At 34.5% G+C, this 20,216-nt stretch overlaps 1 protein-coding gene across 4 annotated transcripts in view; it reads left to right on the forward strand.

The window, feature by feature from the left end:
• Positions 1–5,231: 5,231 nt before the first annotated feature.
• The window catches only part of LOC139988417 (uncharacterized), a 288,130-nt gene continuing 273,145 nt past the window's right edge, over positions 5,232–20,216 (forward strand). The window contains exon 1 of one of the 4 annotated variants that reach the window (XM_072005836.1): positions 5,232–5,770. In XM_072005836.1, coding sequence (XP_071861937.1) covers positions 5,638–5,770 — 133 coding nt within the window. In that variant the 5' untranslated portion in view covers positions 5,232–5,637. The remainder of the gene's footprint in view (positions 5,771–20,216) is intronic. The other 3 variants (XM_072005835.1, XM_072005838.1, XR_011800107.1) reach the window with 3 other exon arrangements.

Below are 20,216 nucleotides of genomic sequence, written 5' to 3' on the forward strand. Positions count from 1 at the left end.
TGATCAAACCTGGTGATTTCCTCTCTTAGATATTAGGCGAGCCTTATTCTTTTCCCATTATACTGTAACTGTATGAATATTAATCATATTTTTGCCATTTGGTAGATACTAGTTAATATCTTCACAAAGGATATAGGTATCCTATTTTCTTTTTATGAAAATTATTTTGCGGTTCGATAAGAATATATACGTATTTTTTATTTGCTAAAATTTCGCTGATAGACGATGTTCTACAGTATTTTTGTTGAAATTAATTACTGTACGAATACATTTTACACCGACTGTACATTTCTACTTATGAAAATATATTATTGTATATTTTCGAGTTACTTTCACAGGTAATTTAACATCCTGTTGATTATTTTTCTTGTTCGATTCGTAATTAGCTAATCAAAATTTTGAACTCGATATTCTCAGGAATGTAACATGAAAAAATGTTATTTTTTCTCATAGAACCGCCTTGCACCAACTTGTATCATTAGTTACGGACCAACCTGCAAATATGATTACTCTCTCTATTTTATTTTATATTTTACATCATATTTAATAAATACACACCTCTCATCAACATTTGCACAGATTTTGTTCTACTATCACTATGCTTTATCTTTTCTGACGGATGTGGCATTTCTTCATCGCGCGCAACATTTTTGTTAACGAAATTACATCGAAGACAAACGAACGACACTGCGATACAAAATTGTGATGTACATCGAAAAACAATAAGAGCGAACGACTCGTACGTTGATTGAGTCGTGATATCAGTGGATATATACAATGGAACCACAAGTTGTAAGGTTCTCGTGTTTCGAAATTTTATAGTTTCACCGTGACGTGAGTTTTCATAATAAACAATGCGATTAATTGGAGACATTATCTAATAAGCATTACCACGAAGAGAACTTTAATCGTACTGACTCGCATATATCTGCAATAGCGAATAGATATACTTACTCTTACACGCGATAGCATCGAGTTTCATGATCGAAACTAGTATACTTTTAGAAAAAAAAAGACTAGGTAATTGTTATATAGATTGTTTCAGAACAGTGAGTGTGAGATATGTCCATTAATATCATCGATAGCAAAGCCTAAAAATGTTTAACCGGAAGGAAAAATTAATACTCGATGAAGCATACACGTATTTGAGATGATTTCGCACGCGTTGAATTTTTATGTATGCATAAATATTAATGTTTCATTAAAAATGGTAGTTACAATCGTTATAACGTTGTCTAATATTAAGACCTGAAATGAACATATAGAAATCAATTTTTTATTCCTAAAGTAGCTCTTATATAAGAAATATAATTTATGCACATATCCTTATTTTGCAATTTTCGTTAGGTTCTACATTTTATTTTCGTAGTACCAGTAGTTTTTGCTGTCATATGGAAATATTATTAGATGGTACGAAATTTGATGTACTTAAGATTGACACGGACCTGATCAGGCCCAGTCAAATGATTGGTTCCAAAATTTAATTTAAAGTTGTACATTTATAAGTTATTTCTTTTGTTCATCTGACTTTATGTAAATTCTTATATTATCCGATTAATCAGTTTCTTAATTTTTGTTAATATAAGAGTTTACGTAAAGTTAGACGAACAGAAGAAACAACAATGAACGTGTAACTTTAAATTAAATTTTGAAACCGGTCATTTGACCGGGCCTGGTAAGATTAGTGTTAATCTATGTATTAATGTAAAAAATAAAAAATGATGTGTAAATACGTTTCGTGGCCACTCCATTTGTATTAAAAAATTTACACAATGATTCTAGCTTATAATTATACATTTCTCTGGTTCCAAACCAGATCATATTACGATCTTATAACGTAATGAAATTCCGGTTTCTAAAATTTATTCTCTGGTCACGGAACACTATGCACTAGTTCGTTTTGTAAATCAAACAGACGTTGATTAATAACTTAGATAATGTCGCCCGAAATGTTATTACACGTATTGCAATCCCTTTGTATTCATCCTCACAGTCAAAGTAATTTTCTTAACAAATAATTTCCTCCACGTTTCTACGCTACTTAATTTCTATTTCCTATCAAAACACGCCTGCTGCTACTTACTGCTTTGATAATAAAAACACAATTAAGCAAATTCACTTTTCCACAGCACAGACCAGTTGAAATTTCGATGAAATACGCAAGGATACCACGGAGTTGTGCAAAGCTGACATGGCGCGTGCGAGGCGCGAAGCGCGAGTGATAACGCGAGGTAGATTGTCTTTCCAATTTTACCGTTTTCTAACAGTCAGCTTGTGGTCTAAGGGTACGAATCACCACCGTAGATCCGACATGTGGATACAAACGGGTATTCGAGACTACACGCTGATTTTCGTTTTTTTCCGGGGGATTTTTTCGGTCAAAGGTTGACCTGTATCGATGGACAAGTAGTTCCGCTAAACAGTTGAATTTTAATTCGCTTTTTAGGGCGAATATTCATAAGCGTGACGTCAAAAGGCCTTGATCGGTAATAAAAAGGTGCATCAGCGATAACGTTATCGATACTGTCGTTGCAATTCGATATAACGGGTGTTTCGTGAAATTCAACCGCGTGTTCCTTTTATTCTTCCGGTGTGTAGAAATGTACCTGGTCTTATTTAAATATACGTGCTTATTAACTAATGTTTCCGTACTTAACGTATTACGTGTCACTTGTACCGTCTTTGGCCGACGAAACCGTTGAAGTTTCCCCATTGAAACGTTCTCATCTCAACGTACGTAAAGCAAGGGATATGCATCGTGGTTTACATGGAAAGTTCGTGTAGTATAGAATGGGTCAGATGTAACTACCCCATTGTAACTAATTAATTGAAACTGTGGATGAAACGAAAGGAAGTTACATTACTGATTTTATACGTACTGGCTAGATAGAAGTTGTATTATAATGAAGAGAAGCGATACATTGATCATTTCTATATTTCCTAAGTAGTCGTGATTATCTATTTGTGTTTCACGACGAATATACTTCTAGAAGTAAATATTTTACTTTAGGCACCTTATGCACAAGCAATCTTTCTATAAAATCATGATTAGTTGTCTTTGCCCTATCATAATATCGAAGCGATTATCTTCTGCATGATAAGGGGGATTAAATCAAGCGTGATTCATGGAACGTGTCGAGAAGCCACGCGGTTGCATGTTGCGGTTTGGTGTAAAATGTAGAATGTTATTCTCTGGTGCAAAATGAAACTCAATCGGAGGACGTAATTACTTACGTAAGAAAATCGTTCGCATCAACTTCATTCTTATATCAAGATAATATCGACGATGCTATATTAATTCCTGATTTTTAAAACAATTGGTTTGACACACTAGATGTATCTTTAATTCCGATTTATTTAATAAAATATACATGCTTATAGGTAGCGTAATATATGTAAAGTTTGAAAGGGAAGTTACTATGCTAAAGTTTTAATAAAGGAAAATATGTATCTAATAAAGTTCCGAATTTAAGTTAAGAATCTCGAGTTTAGAATAATAACCGAGTACTTGCTATGTATGTATTTTCATATTATCTCGTATTATTAGAAATTGAATGCGTTTTCTAATATGAGCATCCGAAGAATTTAATATAATATGAGCGATATTTAAGTTTATAACTATGTATGTATAGCGTTGCATCTTATGCAGCTTTTCACGTTAAATTCCAATATAATAGTAAAAATATTGTAATTACTAATCTAATCCTTCAACAGCTAATGTTAGGAATATTACGAAAATTTACTATATTATTGGCTCATCATACAACTCTCAAAATGTAAGTCTAATTGTATCTTTATTTTTTACAGTATATTTCGTTTCTTTAAAACTGAATAGATGCGATTTATTGAAATGTTATAATATTATAATATTATCGATTTTGCTTCTTGCGTAAAAAATTTAAATTTTAAATGTCGTCATAAAAAAGAAGTTCAAAGGATTCAGGTTAAAAGACCAAATAGCCCATGCTATCGGATTTTCTCGTCCTCATTTTTCATAGAGAATTTGATATAAATGCAGTCTAATATTAGCCAAAAAGGAAAACAGAACTTTGTCGTATTAAAATTTCATATTTTGCTCTTTATCAAAGAATAAAACACACAAATGAATGTATGACGTTAAAAACGCATTTCTTATTCTAATAAGGTTAGTTCTCAAATTAATGTTTATTCATTTGTCTCTATTTATTTGTCAACTTCGCTAATTGTATTTTGATATTTCATATTTCAATATCCTACAATTTTGTATAATTCGGAAGGTATAACATTTCAATAAAAAACTGTATCGTTTCATCTTTAAAATGTTATTGGTCTTCGTAAAAAATAACGTTTTATGATTATATTGTATCTTGTAATTTTGTTAAACAAATTTTATTGGAATTTTTATAGTTTTCAAAACAAAGAGTGACGGTGATCACTGAAAAATTTTTTCGTAAAAAGAATATTCGTTCTAATTTATGGCAACGTGTATTTAATCATGTTTTATAGACAACATAAATATTTCAGTGTTATTCTGACTTTTAGAGAACATTTTTATTACATAGAAGAAAATATATGTGTCCATTACCACTATTACGCATTTTACTATCTTTTTTATATAAAATAGAATAAAGCCCAAAACATATGTATGCCATGTATTTAATGAAATAAAAAATTTTCGATTTATCTATCCATATATTACTTATTCAAATAACAATAACCTACCTGTAACAATATCATACCTGTTATCTGGTAGTACGTAAAAATTCAATTTCACAACGGTCGAAATACGATAGTGTTCTATTTCACAATACTAAAAACGTTTCTTAAATCCTGGCGCCACTTTGCACTACGAAAGATTTAAAATGCAAACTGACATAAAAGTTGAAATCAAAACATAAAAGATAAGCAGTGATAAATAAGAAGTAACCTGTCTTCCTTCTAGCATACTTTGCACCAAATGGGTCCATTAAAACACTTAAAATCTTGAGATATGGGAACACAATAAATCCACGTTTAGCAATGACACGATTTAAAGATGCTGTTGCACGGTAAAGTCGATAACGGGTCATGTGAATGGTAGACGATCGATACATCGAAACGATTATTGCACAAGTCGCGAAATTCCGACGCGAAGGGTTAAACGTTGTAGGAAAATCGAAAGATCGACGAACTTTCGAACGAGCGATGAAGAAATCGCTTGGTAAGGAGCGCACTTCCGGCTTCTTAAGGCGCATGTACACAAATATGGCGTCTTGGTGGAGGACGGTGGTGAGCGTACGCGACGACGTGGGGTTTGGCGGGGTTTGTCGGATCGATAGCGCGCATGAGAGTGCGCGAACACCTACGTCGGTGATCGTCGCGACCTGGCCGCCACCGTGAGTCGAGTATCCGGCGAGTATTTCCCGATGTCAATAGCGTACGTGCGTCCGAGTGACGAGCACCGGAGCCGGTAGCTCGTCGACGAGATTCCAGTCGGTCGTGTGTGCCCATTTCGCGCGTTTCTTCGCTTAAGTACCCATCGGTTTCCTTCATTTGGATCGTGCTCCGATAGAGAGCCGATCATCCGGACCTGTTTGCCGCGAGTGTATAAGGTTATGTTCACGGTGGTTACGCGCGGAAGTATCGCGGAAGCCGGTATGGAGTCTCGTTGAAAGTGATATGTCCGTGATGTCACGAGGCTCGCCCTGGTGCCTCGACGCACCAGGGACGAGAAAATCCATGCTTTTTCTAACCATCGCCATCCTCTTCGGCTTGTTGTCGCGAGGCGTCGTTGCCGAGAAGAGTAAAAAATGTAAGTAACTGATCACGCTATATCGACTGCTTTTCTTCACTTTTTTTTTTTTTACCGTTCTCCCCGCCTATAATTATTTCGCGTGTATCATATCGTCCGGACAAGTGGGATTAGTATTGTTTTAGAGTCGAGATGCAGTTTGAATGTTCCGTGTCATGCGCTTCGGAACTCACTCTCTGAAGTTGTCGCGATTTATCACAGATTTCCATCACGTTTTTGAATGACAATACGAGTTATTCCAAACCGTTTTATCGTTACTATAACTGATGCATTTTTTAATTAAATTTTAATTTCATTTTTTATCGCTTTGCATTCATTTTATTTAAATGATTATAGGTTAGAAAGTTCGATACAAATTGGATGTTTTTGTTAGTAAGTTATTTAAAAAAATCTTCTTTTTCGTTAAAAAAGTGTCGCGTTCTATCTGATTCACTTCATTCAGTAAATACCAGACCACTTTGCTCTTGAACATAATCGTTCTGAAATACTACTTGGTAATTAATGCAAATAATACGCTTATCGTGAAAAGTTTAAATTAGAAAGTTGCGAGTATTCATAGATACAGTCAGGGAAAAGAAGTTAAATTATTCTCGAACTTTGATTAAAATAGTACAATTGAAAGAAAGTATTTACTTTTATCCTATTTTGAACTTATTTATTTTGATACTGATTCAATAGATATCTTTTTATTCTGTATAAATATTTTCAAGAGGACAATGCTCATAAAATAGATCTGTTCATTCACCTTGTGCAAAATTCGTTTTCTTTCTTATTATATTCAACGGTTGCTTCCGTTGTTTCTGTGCTATCACCAAAACCACGTGGGAAGAAGCTATGTATACTTTGTATGTCGTTCGCGTTTCTTTATATACTATCATCGTTTAATAAAATCTTACAATATGAAGAACGCGTGCTTTAAATTGTTATGTAATTATTTATTTGTATTAATTAAGAGAAGGATGCATAATAATTAATTTAGAAATATTTCATTTATTACGTCGTATTATTATGCTAAAATTTATTTGAAAATTAATTTTATATACGAACGTGCACTTTTGGTAATTAAAAACGGGCAGATTGTAATATTATAAATGTTTTTACGAGATGAAAATAATTATGACCCACATAAAATCACATGATGCATGATTTATGAAAAATTAAATCTGTTACTGATGAATAGAAAAGCAAATTTTGCTATGTTATATGTCAAAGGGTTGGCTAAAAGTGGGTTTCCAGTCTAAAAGAACTTTGACTTCTTTATTGAACTGGTTGCGTGCAACGTATATCGATCAGTTGCACGTTTGTTCAGCCGTTACTATTATACTTCGCTTTACGACTGTTCGACCATTGTAATTGCTGAAGCTTGCTATTATGTTGCTTATTGAATGTTAACAACGTAAGTTATAATTTTTAATTCTCCATTGATTTAATTCATAACTATTCGCATGAATGGATTGTTAGAGTTCCATGAATGAAAATATTACAAGCTATGAGAAGGTTGATCTATTTGCTTTTATAGACTTTATTTTTCGGAAAAATGCAAAATTTATATTTATGATAATATAAAATCTAGGATTTAACTAACTAATGATTTGTCATTCGCAGTATAAATTTTCCATATCGTTAATATCAAATCTAAAATATTAAAGAGATTTTAATAAATTCGATTTTAACTACATCCGTGATATTTTACTCTTTGACTTTGTTACCTCTGCTTATATTCCATAAAGTGAAGCGGATTAAGTACCGACGAAGATCGTAGATGTTATCGAAAAGGGATGATAGGTACATTATGCGCGATCTTAATATAAGTAATCTTGGTTTATTAATACGATTGCCAATACAGTATGAAGAAAGGTGATTAGATGCAATGGAAGCGGTCAAAAAGAAAGCTATTTAATGGATGACTCTAATGCGAGTCTTGAATATTAATGTTGCATAAGCATTACCCAAAGTTGCACTTTACTTCTTTGTAGAACATTTAGTGCTTACTTTACATGCATTTACTCGACGTAACCTGTGGTAAAATTTCATGTTAATTTTAAGTTTCTCGAACGTTTGCTACCATGAAGCATTATGCAAAATAAATAGGCATTACACCGAAGACGTATTGCGATGATAATCTTATTTAATCTAACGTTTCTTGGTACTATCCTTCTTTCCATTTGTATTTAGTTTGGTTTAATAAAACAACGTAGGAAAACTTAATACGTATAATGTTCCAACGTGGGTTAATATTTGTAACGTTTCTATTGTTAAATATGAGATGTTAAACGAACGTCAATATTCACCAATTATTATAGAAATACGATGGTTATGTTCCCTAATATTATTTTTTATAATTATATTCTCTCTTTTATTATTTCGTATTTAATTACATATGTCAAACTGAGAAGTCTTCTTAATGGAAGAATATTGGAGTCAATAAGTTTTCATACATATCGTTTGACTTATATAAGTACAATATCTTCTGACGTTTCAACATACAATTGATGTATTGGAAAAATCAGTTGTTAAAATGTAATATCTCCCAATCATATCGGATAATTGAAAGCACGTTGTGACAGAGCTTAAAGATTGATGAGGAAGCCAATCATATTCTTCTTCCACTAACTTATAATGTATATGTGTTCGATACTAAGTGCAGATTTGTCTTGACATCCTTATTTAGGAACGCTTCGAGATTAAAGAGCGTGGAACAACGAAATGAGAAGGAAATCATTCAAATAGCATCTTCATTTTGGTAATTCAATCTTACTTATACAGATATGTTAAACGAAATTTTTATATGTGAATTTTTTCCATCGTTTTGATGTCTATGATCGATCCTGTAAATATCCTCATATGTTTCTCATTAAAAAATACTGAACATTGTTCTGTATCTATATAATCGTTTTAAAGAAGAATAGTTTTCAAATTTGTTATATCAGCTTGAGCTAAATGAATAAGCAAATACAATAGCGCCTAACAGTTTAAAATTGGAAAAATTGTAGGTACGAAGAAGCATTATAAACTTTACAAAACAAAATTGTAGTTTGCAAAACCAACGAATAAATATAATGTATATTCTAGTGTAGGTATGGGACGTAATAAATATGTCTAGTACAAAAGTTACTGACTTAAATAAGTATGTAGCAATTTAAAATATCCTTTTAGCCGCTACTGTATTTATTTCAGAATGATAGCGTATATACATATGTATGTAACTGTATTTTCTCCTACGCTTCATGTTAAACTCAATTTCTTCCCTTCAGTTCCTTTGTTATTAACTGTTCAATTGCTCGTTGGGTTCAATTGCTTCTAGTATATCACTCGGTTTGCCCTCCTTTGTTTCAGTTGTTTCGTTAATTTCAGTCCTCATCTCGAGGATTCCCCCTTTCCGGACCGTAATAAACTTTCGTCTGTTTCCTCCGGCTTTCCTTATACATTTTATGCATCCACAAAGCTTTTCCGCCCGCCGAAATCCTACGCGTCGCTTATCATTTTCGTCCCCTGTGGCCGGAATAATAAAGGAAATGATAAAATGTTCTTCTCATTATTCGAAGAATTATTTATTAATCGGCCAAGATGAAATTTTCATAAACATACGTAAGTACGATCGTTTTAGTTTTACCGCTTCCGGCCTCTATTCGATTTTTTAATCGTATCACGTTTCATTAGATTAAGCCTTTACGCTTTGTCTGATCATAGTGTACTTTGAAATTTATACGCATTTTATTTACTGGGAATTCACAGCGAAACAAAGCACTGTGTACGCGTTAAGTTTGAATGAAAATTTATTTCGAAGAACGACAACGCTATATATTATAGATCGCTTTGAAAGACGTGATATATTGTTTTCGTGTGCATGAACAGAGGTATTCTCTCGTTCGATGTTTTATTATTTCTGTAGGATGCGAACGGGTTAAAACAAACGTCATTGCAAATGATCACTCGTAGGATTAATTGTTGTTTCGTATTTAGTTATTTAATAAAATACATTCGTTTGTTCAATTCTTCGATATATCTATACCGGAATTGTAAGTAATTTGTATTGATAATGCATTTAGTAGTAGTGAAAACTGAAGGCTCTTGGTAGCTTTTATCAGATACCAATGTACTACAATATCGGTAAATAATCAACTGTATAAAAAAGAATCCTCTCTCGATGAAGCAAAACGAATTCAGCAGAAACATCGTTAAATCGGAACTGTGTGACTCGATTCGATAAAAATGCGCTAGAAAAACTGGTCGATTAGCGGAATTCCTACACGGAATAATTGATTGGAACGTACAATTAGCCGCTAGCTATCTCACGGTTAGAAGTTCTCCGGTGAATCATCGATCTTTCATCAGACGAAAGACTTCTCTGATGAATAAAATTGCAAAGAAGGGAAGAAATTTTATTCGTTTACCTTCTGTCTATCCATCGAGTTTATCTGCGCTGCCATAACTCTGCACTATCCTGTAGACTGTAGCCTAGTGTAGACCAAAGGGAAACTTGGTTTCTTCCAACAGAAGGGAAAACTATACCCGCCCCTCGTATATTTTCGGAGACGCTGGTGTGAAATTATAGTGGCTTTGCTATAGGTCTTGGTAAACGAGCGAGCTGTCATGCGAAAATTGCTGTAATCACGCCAAAGTTGCCGGAACAACGTTAATTGTTTGCTCCAACGGTAGCAGGAAGATTACTGCGTTGCCGCGGCCAGTATACGACGAACGTGACACGGACCGATAAACGAAGCTAATTACGACAGTCAAATTAGCTCGGACGAACAGCCATACCGCACTGATTTGGCGGTCATGTATGATCGATCAATGTCCATATACTGTCGATCGAAACGTACGCCTATCATAATTACTAATATCCCTTGTTATTGCTTCCTATGAAGGACCATAGTTTTCGGTGCATCGGTGATCAAATATTACTCTCGAATATACTCATAATGCTGTTTCAACTTGTCTTATGGTAAATTGGATATCTTTTAATCCGATATTATATAATAATGAATACACAAACGATATCCCCGTTTGAAGTTGTTCAAGGAGTTTGTTAAAGGTACTGCTAACGTAATTGAATAAAAAGGAAATTGTTTCCAAGTTATCTGTAACTTGCTAAAATAGGTACTTAGGGGCTGTTGTAGTTCTTAATGAGAGTATAAGAGCATAAATTTAATTTAGTAGGTACACCGGTACACTGGCTCATGAAAGTACTTGAATACTTATCGTGGCAAACTTTATGTCCATACTGTATTTCTTATATTTTGAAACATTTTGAAAGTTCATTAGTACTGTAGCCAGATGCATCGTGATTATATTAATAACATTTGAAATTAATCCGAAAATATATTACAAGATGTTTATGGTATACGTGTAATTAATAAAAAATTGTTGCAGCGTGAATAACCATCCTAAGAATATAATACGCGTTAAGTACGGTCTCACTGAATATCGAGGATTATTTGATATAACGAATAGAGTTGACTGTTCAAATACCTTTTTCGTGAACTCTGCGAGATACGTATATACTTGTACTAAATGTCTTATAATTTCTGCACATTGGTTATATTTGTATAATATTGTGTTGGTAACTAAGTGATTGCGGATTTTGTCGTTACCACCTAATGACACAATCCGCAATCACTAAATTGCCAACCCACTATAATCGCTAATAACTATATAGTGTATGTGACTTTAAATAAATAAACAAATAAATGAATAGAAATAGATACGAAAGGACGATAGAGCCTTCGAACAGATTTAATATTTCTTCGGTAAACGTATATGTTTGCTATTACGATCGTGTCAACATTTTACGGAAATAATCCTGTCAGTTTTCTTTAAATTTCTCCTATGCAACCAATTTTCTACAAGAATTTCCAGATCTTAGAATAGAATCGGGGTTTCTTTCGAAAAAAAACTAAGCGAACGTGACATAGTTTTCAGTATCTCGGACATAAATCGGAAGAAAGCCTTTCGTTTCATCTAAAAGAACTCGATCAGCTTTGATCGGTAGACGTTCAGTCTAAAGCATAGCTTTTTGTGCGACCGCTCTCTCCCATGTGGCATCGATTTTCCTGCGGCCCGCATAGATTTTCACCTTTGTAGAAAGTGTCGTGCACTCAACGGCGAGGCCACTGCTTTTCTCTTCGTCCGAAGCACTCTTGCTCCATATTTGCACGCGATCTTCGAGCGTTCATCCTTCTGTCTTACATCTACCTGCTCCTGTGTCCGTACTTGTTCGAGTACCAAAACCTCGAACGTAGAGCTCTCCTTTGGTGCACGTTGATCATAGATTTATCGATCGCGAAAGTCGTTTCTTTCATCGATGAGACGCTGTGGCGAAATAAAAACGTTGTTTCTTGACTCTCAATCTTAATTACAATTTCCTAGTCTATGATTATTCAATCTTCGTTTTTAAATTGGAATGTTTCTGTTTAAAATCGATGGTTGGATCGATTATATTTTTCCAACTTCTAACTTTCTTTCGCAGAAGCGTTTTTACGGATGTTTTATCAGTTGTCTACATAAGCAGCATAATTCATACAAGTAACTATTAATTATTAATTTCAAAATTTTTTATACATATTTAGTATGTATTTGAAAAGGTATTTTTAAGAAGATACATATTACGATGCAAGTTTGAAGTATCGTGATACTCGCAAATTAATAGATCTATTAGTCGTTGTAAATAATTATCGATACCTGTATGTATCTCTCCCGTATATCCGACAGGTGTTACGTTTCTCACGTTTCATTTCATAGATAGTTACTAAATAAAGGGATTTATTTCTTAAGTACTGTAACGCGTTAAATTCTCCGTTGTTCGTGATATCGTAAGTGTCGTGTAAAGCCAAAGTGGGCTTTTAAACTCTAGTTGAGATTAAACTACCTATCGTGATGCCGCCTTTAAGCTTGGCTTAAACTTTAAGCTTTGGCAGAGAACCTCTATGTAAATAGTTTTGATTGATAATGGACTAAGAGAAACATCGTGATAGATTTAGTATAAAGGAGAAACTAGCTACGTTCAAGTTTCCGCGAACTATGATAAACAAGTGATGCGATCGAATTGTTAGATTATTATTGTTGCGCTATATTCGATGAGGGAATAGATAATAGTTATGAATATGTATTATATCGGCAGAAGACTAAACGGACAAACAAACTTTTATCCTAAAAATTACGACTCTGTCGATGATTGAGAAAATTTTAAGACCAGAACACCAAATTCGCTCGATTGAAAAATGTTCCGGGCAATAAAGTCGCAAGCGTCGTTTTTTCGAACACAGACAATTTCTCTTTCGCACGGCGAACATCGGTGGCAGAACCGTATACTCCTGTTTCTTACTCTCTCTTTCTCTCTTTCTGTAGCCCTTCCGTGGTTACCCTTGTCACTGTCTGGCGGCTTGATTTCTTGCTAAACTCTGCCGGCAAGAAACTTCGCATCCGGGAAGGAGTGACTCGCTCTTTCCCCATTTACTTATCCCCTGGGATAGTCGCGGTGGTCCAGACTGTGCATCACCGGCGACAACGGTCCTTCGACTTGGCAAAATTCCACTCAATTTCCGTGGAATTCACGTGCGACCGACAGACCGCGAAATTCTACGTAAGATGATGGTCGTTGAGTTATGAGCGATCGCGGTTGTCATTTTTCTTGTACCTTTTTTCATCGTTTTTGCTTCGTCCGAGTGATGTTTTGCATGATTCCAATTCACCAAAGATAAATTCGATCGTAATAGATTGCCGATGTTCCTATTTGTAGAATACGGGCAAAACTTCTTGAAATTTAAATGTAAAATGTAACCTGCAAAGCTCTGCTATTCTTCTAAATCTTATATCTAACTGTTTCACGAATCTTTAATGCCCTTTCATCTTTAATTAATTTCTAATTAAATTAATTACAATTATTTTCGACCATCTGTCTGAGCCACGCTAAATTACTAGAGGAAAGTAGTCTCGATCGACAAACGTGGTTTCATGTTTTTATCATTAAATTGCTCAATTCCTATATCGTAAATATTTTAGTATTTTCTAATGGTTTGAGCAAAGAGTGTAGAAAATTTCTTCAACTTTAAATAAACGATCTAAATTTCATGTGATATACACGTATCTGTTGATACTACGAGAAGTTAATTTTGCTCATCAATTCCAGCACCATCGACTCGTACGTGCTTTAGTAACATCTGTATATTGTTAATAAAAATCGATCAAAGTGTCTCCGTGTCTATGAGCGCCAGTATTTCACTTTCAATTCGAAAATAACAAGAAACGGGTTTCGCTCATACGGATGGTAGCGATGTTTTTCTCTCTGGTAAAACACTTTGCTCGCATTAAAAATGAAACGATTCTTGTGTGCGACGTTGAAAAAAAGCGGGTCGCTGGCAACAGTCACGACAGTCGATGATTCCCACAAGCGCGCGTTCCGAAATGGATTTAAGCCTGCCGGTAGTGTGGTGAGTTTCGTCAAATTGAAAGCCACCAAGTTGTAACTCGAAGTAGCGGCTTCTCCAATCGTTATAACGAAATGTAGTGCGGGAATTACTAACAGCAACGGCCGATTGCTAGCAGCACTGCGGTACCTCACCTGTCGCTTTCTCGGTTTCCTCTCTTTGTGCGGCAGCCACCTCAATTACCGAGGCTGTTCGTATCGGTAACTTCGAGACGGCCAATCTGCCTCGACGCGACGAATCAATTGAGAGGTTGCCGGAGCCCGCAGAATGTTTGGACCCTCACCAAAGTTCAAGGGAATTCCGTACCTATCTCGTTAGTTGTTGTTATTTTTCAGCCTATGAGTGATTCTGTCAATTAATCAGATTTTTCCAATCTTTTGTATCGACTATCATTTATAGCGAAGAATATCCTTAATGTTATCGTATGTTACAAATTGTGTAGTTAAAAATTAAGAAACTTCGATCCACGAAAGTTCGTTACACATGTACGTCATCAATGATGATTGCCATGCGAACGTAGTCGGTATTTTCAATATCAATCAGAAGCTTTTTTTCCTGTATCAGGAATATTCTCCTAACGTTAATATTATAAAGTATTTACAGGAAATAATTGCAGAATAAAATAAGTTAAGACGTTCGGTAATTTTCTGTTTTAGAAATAAAACTGTTATTGCAAAAATCCAGTTTTCTCACGTTGGTTCATCTAAATTGAATAGCGTGTCGAGATAGTTAAATTGGTAGCTACTCTGTTCATATTTTGCGAATTAATTCGTTTACTTCGGGTCGAAGGAATAGTAATTAGATCAGCTACTTGTTGAAAGTACATAGAAATAATGGAAAGCCAAGGGAAAGGAAATTAAACTTATAATTTAATTGAGTTCAATGTTCCATTCGTATTATCTTTTAAAATTTTTCAAATGTTCAAAGGCTAAAAAAAGCTTTGTACACATCAAAATGTACACTATTATAAGTATTTAACTAATGGAAATGTTCTCCTGCATTGCATTTACTTAGTTTAATACAACAATAATCCGAGCTTTATATATAACTACGATCCGTAGCCTGATGGTAACGTTGGATTAAACTTCGTACCATAGAAAAATACCGTGAAAAGTTGCCAGTTTTTATCCTGAAAAAAAAAAGTAGAACGGAATACCTATATAATCTTTACGTATTAAACCATTATATTTTTTCCTTTTCTCTTCGCTTTGCTCTTCCTTCTTTATATGCACTGGCGCGTACCGGTGCATTGTGAGCTTTGGCATAGTTATTCTTTTGGGAGCGATATTCCTACTTGCAGGAGAAATATGAAAAAGATTTTATATTTTTTCGATCTATCATTGAAATACATTTTATGCACCGTTGTAGCTAGCTTCTTCGCATTGTAAATAATGCTGTAAAATTTTAGATAAATATTTGTTTCTCCTAACGATACGATATTATTTATTCAAAAGTTTCTATTTTGTTAATAATAGTAACGAAATTTTCATCATTTGAAAATTCTATTGGATAATAATGTCTCATAATGGAAGAAATGGTATCGCATTGTATGTGTGCAAGATTCGTCGTAGTAATTTTATATTCTAATCTCTATATTGTTAGAGATAGAATGAGATTCTTTCGTAAGAATTTTTCTACTACTTAAGTGAAATATTCTAAGATTATAAATTAAATTACAGAATATTAGCTTTTATCGTATAATTGTTATTCCCTTTGTTCATAAATGAAAGCATTTTCTTTTTGCGAATAGATCAGATCTAAAGTAAAAATAAAAAATGACTTGTAAATTGCGGGAGATTCTTAAAGAACCCCAACGTGTACTACACTTTATGAAATTTTAATTTAAATACTTGAGGTTGAAATTCCCAGCAACGTCACGTATACACACATTCCTAGCATAGATGCGTATGGATGCTCTGGACGGGTTACGCAATTCACATCTCCCTGACCTAGTATATTGGCATACAAGCGTAGCAAATATTAAAGGAATTTGTCCCCTTTTACGTAAATAGATTCTTATATACTTATCAAATGTTTGACATTTTTTCATTTTGCTGTTTCTAATTTTATCTTTATGTCAATTCGCTGATTTCTTCGGAATAAAAATAATTTTAATAGCATGTTTTTTTTTCTTCAATTAATTACCAAAACATCCTAAAGCGTATATTCGTGAATGGTCTGAGATATATTTAATAATGAAATTCAAAGGAAAAGCTTTCCCTCTTTTCGAATGCGTAATAAACTTAATTACGAAGCGAGATTAACCACGTGTTCATGAACATAAAATTCTAAAGATGAATACTCTCGAGAAATATTAAAACTGAAAGCAGCAACGATACATTGTCTCATTTGATGTGTTTGCAAAAATATATTACATTACGCTGGAGCAATGTTTTAATAAAATCGAAAGTACCAGACAGGATCCAGATATACGTCCCGTAGTGTTTTCAAAGTACCAGTTTATCTCATCTTATCCTCTTTATTTAACTAGATTAACGATCCGCTATGGAAGAGAAGCATGATCGACAGAGTCTTGCGAAGTATGTATCGCGTGAATAACTTAGGCCGAGTTACTCATCCGTGCGAACATTCTCGAAAAGTGTATTGACGTCATTACTAAGCAAGTATTTACTTCGTTTCATTCACGTTTCATTCGGTATTCATAGAAAGCTGTGGATCTGACGTTCGTAGCGGCGCAAAGAGAGCGCAGAACGTTTTCCTCAACAGGCGGCAGAAAGTTAAGAGGGTCGAAGAGTGGTTTGAGGGAGGGGGCAAGGTTGGAAATTGAGACTGCATCTATCATCCTGAAGCTACCTCAAAGAAACCGAGACGTCTCGGTCGAAGGAGGTAGCTCGGCTAAGGTAAATGTTGTCTCACCTTGCCTACTGGGCGTACGAGGGCAGTGCAAACAGATCCTACGGCCATATTTAACGTTTCCTCGGTGCTACCAGGACTGAGTACTCAACAGGACAGCGCCAGGGTACCGAAAGATTTCGCTCATGATTTTTTGCGCTGTCGAATCTTGACTAGCACCTCAGTACAACCTGCCAGTTCGTTACTATCTTCCGGAAGCCCGTCAATCAATTTCTCGGCTACGCTCTAGATCGGCGTACAGAGAGTAGATAGGAGATGGGTTTTAAATAAAAGCATCTGCATGTTTTAAAGAATGTTTAATAATGTATGGCTTTCACCAGATGTATCTTCCGTGTTCACGTCATAGGGTTATAGCGTTCACGGTTATAGGAGAATATTTTTTACTCTTAACAATGAAATTTTCATCGTTTTCCTGTTGCTAATATTATTTGACGAGTAGCTCGAATGGCACGAGGAACGAAGTCCAACGAATTAAGCAGGAGAATGAAACGAGTTGATTTCGACGATTCTTCGGTTTGGGTTATAAAATGTCTGGCTTTTAAAGATCTTTCATACGCTTTCGTTAAACTTTCTTTTGTTTAAACCTTCGCTTAAACATATCGACCGTTTATCAACTTATTTGATATTGGACGTACATTTTGCTAGAAAAGTTTTGAAAGTATAAAAATACAGGCGATTCGTTTAAATTAATTCTGAAAGTTTCACTTCCTCTACTTTGGACTATTTGTCTTGTGAAATCGAGTTTTTTGTTCTGTCTCAAATGTTCACTGTGCCATATATATATATATATATAGAATATCGTGGAGGTTGACCGTGATCCATTTATATTTTCCATGTGAACAATCTCGACTAAATGCCATCTTAATTCTTTCTATCTCTCTGTACCTGTTCGATACATCTCGCCATATATTTCAAGTGTCTTTCTCACGAACGAAGAGACCAACGGTTAAGTATCTTCAGATGTGGAACAGTGACAAGAAAAACCAGGGTCCACAGACAAATGGTTCATGGACTCGAAATGGGTTTCCAATGTTAGTAGATACGACTCTATTTCACGTTTCAATGAGAACATAATTTTGTCTCAAAGTATAACCAATCAATTGGTTTCGCTTTTATCTATAGAATCGTTTACTTTTTTTTCTTTTTTACTAGATATAATTCTAAATAATTGCTTGTTTGCTTAAATTTTCGATGGTCAGTAGAATATTTACTACGTGCAACGCGTCCACGTTGCGGGATTATTATAAACAGCGTTAATTTTCTGACGATGCCGCAGTAATTAAGAATTTAATTATTAAAATTACCGTATTATCGTAGCATTACATTTATTTATTTATTTAGATTTATTACTTTGCTGAGCAATAGCATGTATCGAATCGTATTATATTTTATTTGAACGTATGAATAATTTGAACCGATTTACTTACTCGGGATATTTTTTACAACGATCTTTTCTTTATACTTATAATTCATTTGAATATTATAATTAAAGCACAATAAATACGCTGAAACCGTTTTCGCGATCAGTGGCAACCAAATGTAAAATTTAACCTGTTTAAGTAATTCAAGAAACTTGTAAAGCGTATTGATGTTTAAAATACTGCGAACTAGGACATTCATAAAACATTCATTTGATGAGCCAATTAATTATACATTTGAAGCGAAGTATGGTTATTTTAATATAATACGTTACAATTGCAAAAGTGAAATTGCACAAATATTATAGAATTGTAAAAATACATTTCTCCAAAATTAAAGAAAAATTCTAACGAAAAATCAACAGTGTTACAAATAGTTTCGCGTTTCAAATTATGTTAAACGAGGAATTTTAGTTTATTAGAGATATAATCGTGTATTAATAATTAATTACAATAATACGAGGGATCTTGCATATTATGTATTGGAATTACTATTGATAATACTATTAATTAATTCGTGATATCAATCTCATTAAAATGTAACGTATATTAAGTACTGAAATTAATAGTGGCGCAGGTTCAGCTCATTGTTATTTGCCATGAAATAGCGTTTTCACTTTACCGTATTAAAAAGCTCTCTATATACCTTTTAAAATTACGAAATTTATGAATATTATTATTGCACGCAATTACGTACCACGTAAACGCTAGACAGCTATAATTTTATTTCTCGACTTTGTGATTTTCAATTCCCACTTAATCCGTATATCGAACATCAATAACTCCGGCCATTCCCATCCACTCAATCGGACGTTTCGTATCAGCGTTTAAGCTGCAAGATCTAAAAATATACAAAAGCGAGTTACGGAGTTATCGATTTCTCTTTCTTCATTTGCGTGCTCCCGCCGTCTGTGCTTTTGTCTTTTTGAGCTGTTTGTCCTTTTCGAACCTTCCGGCAATTCGGAACAGTGCGCGTCAGAAGCAGACCCTTTCATCCGTGCCGTGGGTATTATCGCGCACGCCATCTGCACCTACAACCCTTTCCCGGTTGGTTTGTACCCTCTCTTTCTTTCTCTCTCTCTCCTTCTCTCCCTTTCTCTCATGCGAGCTTCCAACCACCTACACACTTCCGTTTTTCCGGCGCAACCCTTCTACCACCCCTTTCCTCGTTCCGCGGCTGTACTCGAAACGATGTAGCCTTGTGCACGAGCAGCACGTTCAATAGATATCAAATGATCAATGAGACACTCGTCGAAAATATACGAGAAAGTTATGTCCCACCGAATTCGTGATCCAGCAAGGACGCACGACGCGAGTACGAGATTAGAAATATTGAATAATGAAATGAGTGTGAGAAGATCAGGTTCTTTTGATCCTTGTCACGCAGTGATACCCGTATAATGGACTCTGAATACTGATTGCCAGTCAATTGGATAGTGGATCACGTCATTATTCCTTTGTAGTCTGTGAGAAAATTTGCTATATTTTAATCGTATTTGGCTACGCGTGCTATTCTCTTCTTTTTAAAATTTGATTGGTCGACTTCGATAATTTATAAGTGATTCGCTTGTATTTTAATTTTTGTACGCTTTAAATGACAGCTGCAAGTAGAGAGCGTATAAATCTCGTGCATCTGGAGTCTTTTATTTTCTTTATTTTTTGGTTTTATTTTGTTTTTTTTTGTCGAGTATTGTCATTGAAATTTGTATCATTTTCGATACGTGC

Source organism: Bombus fervidus, chromosome 6 (genome assembly GCF_041682495.2).
Source record: "Bombus fervidus isolate BK054 chromosome 6, iyBomFerv1, whole genome shotgun sequence".
Taxonomy (NCBI): Eukaryota; Metazoa; Arthropoda; class Insecta; order Hymenoptera; family Apidae; genus Bombus; species Bombus fervidus.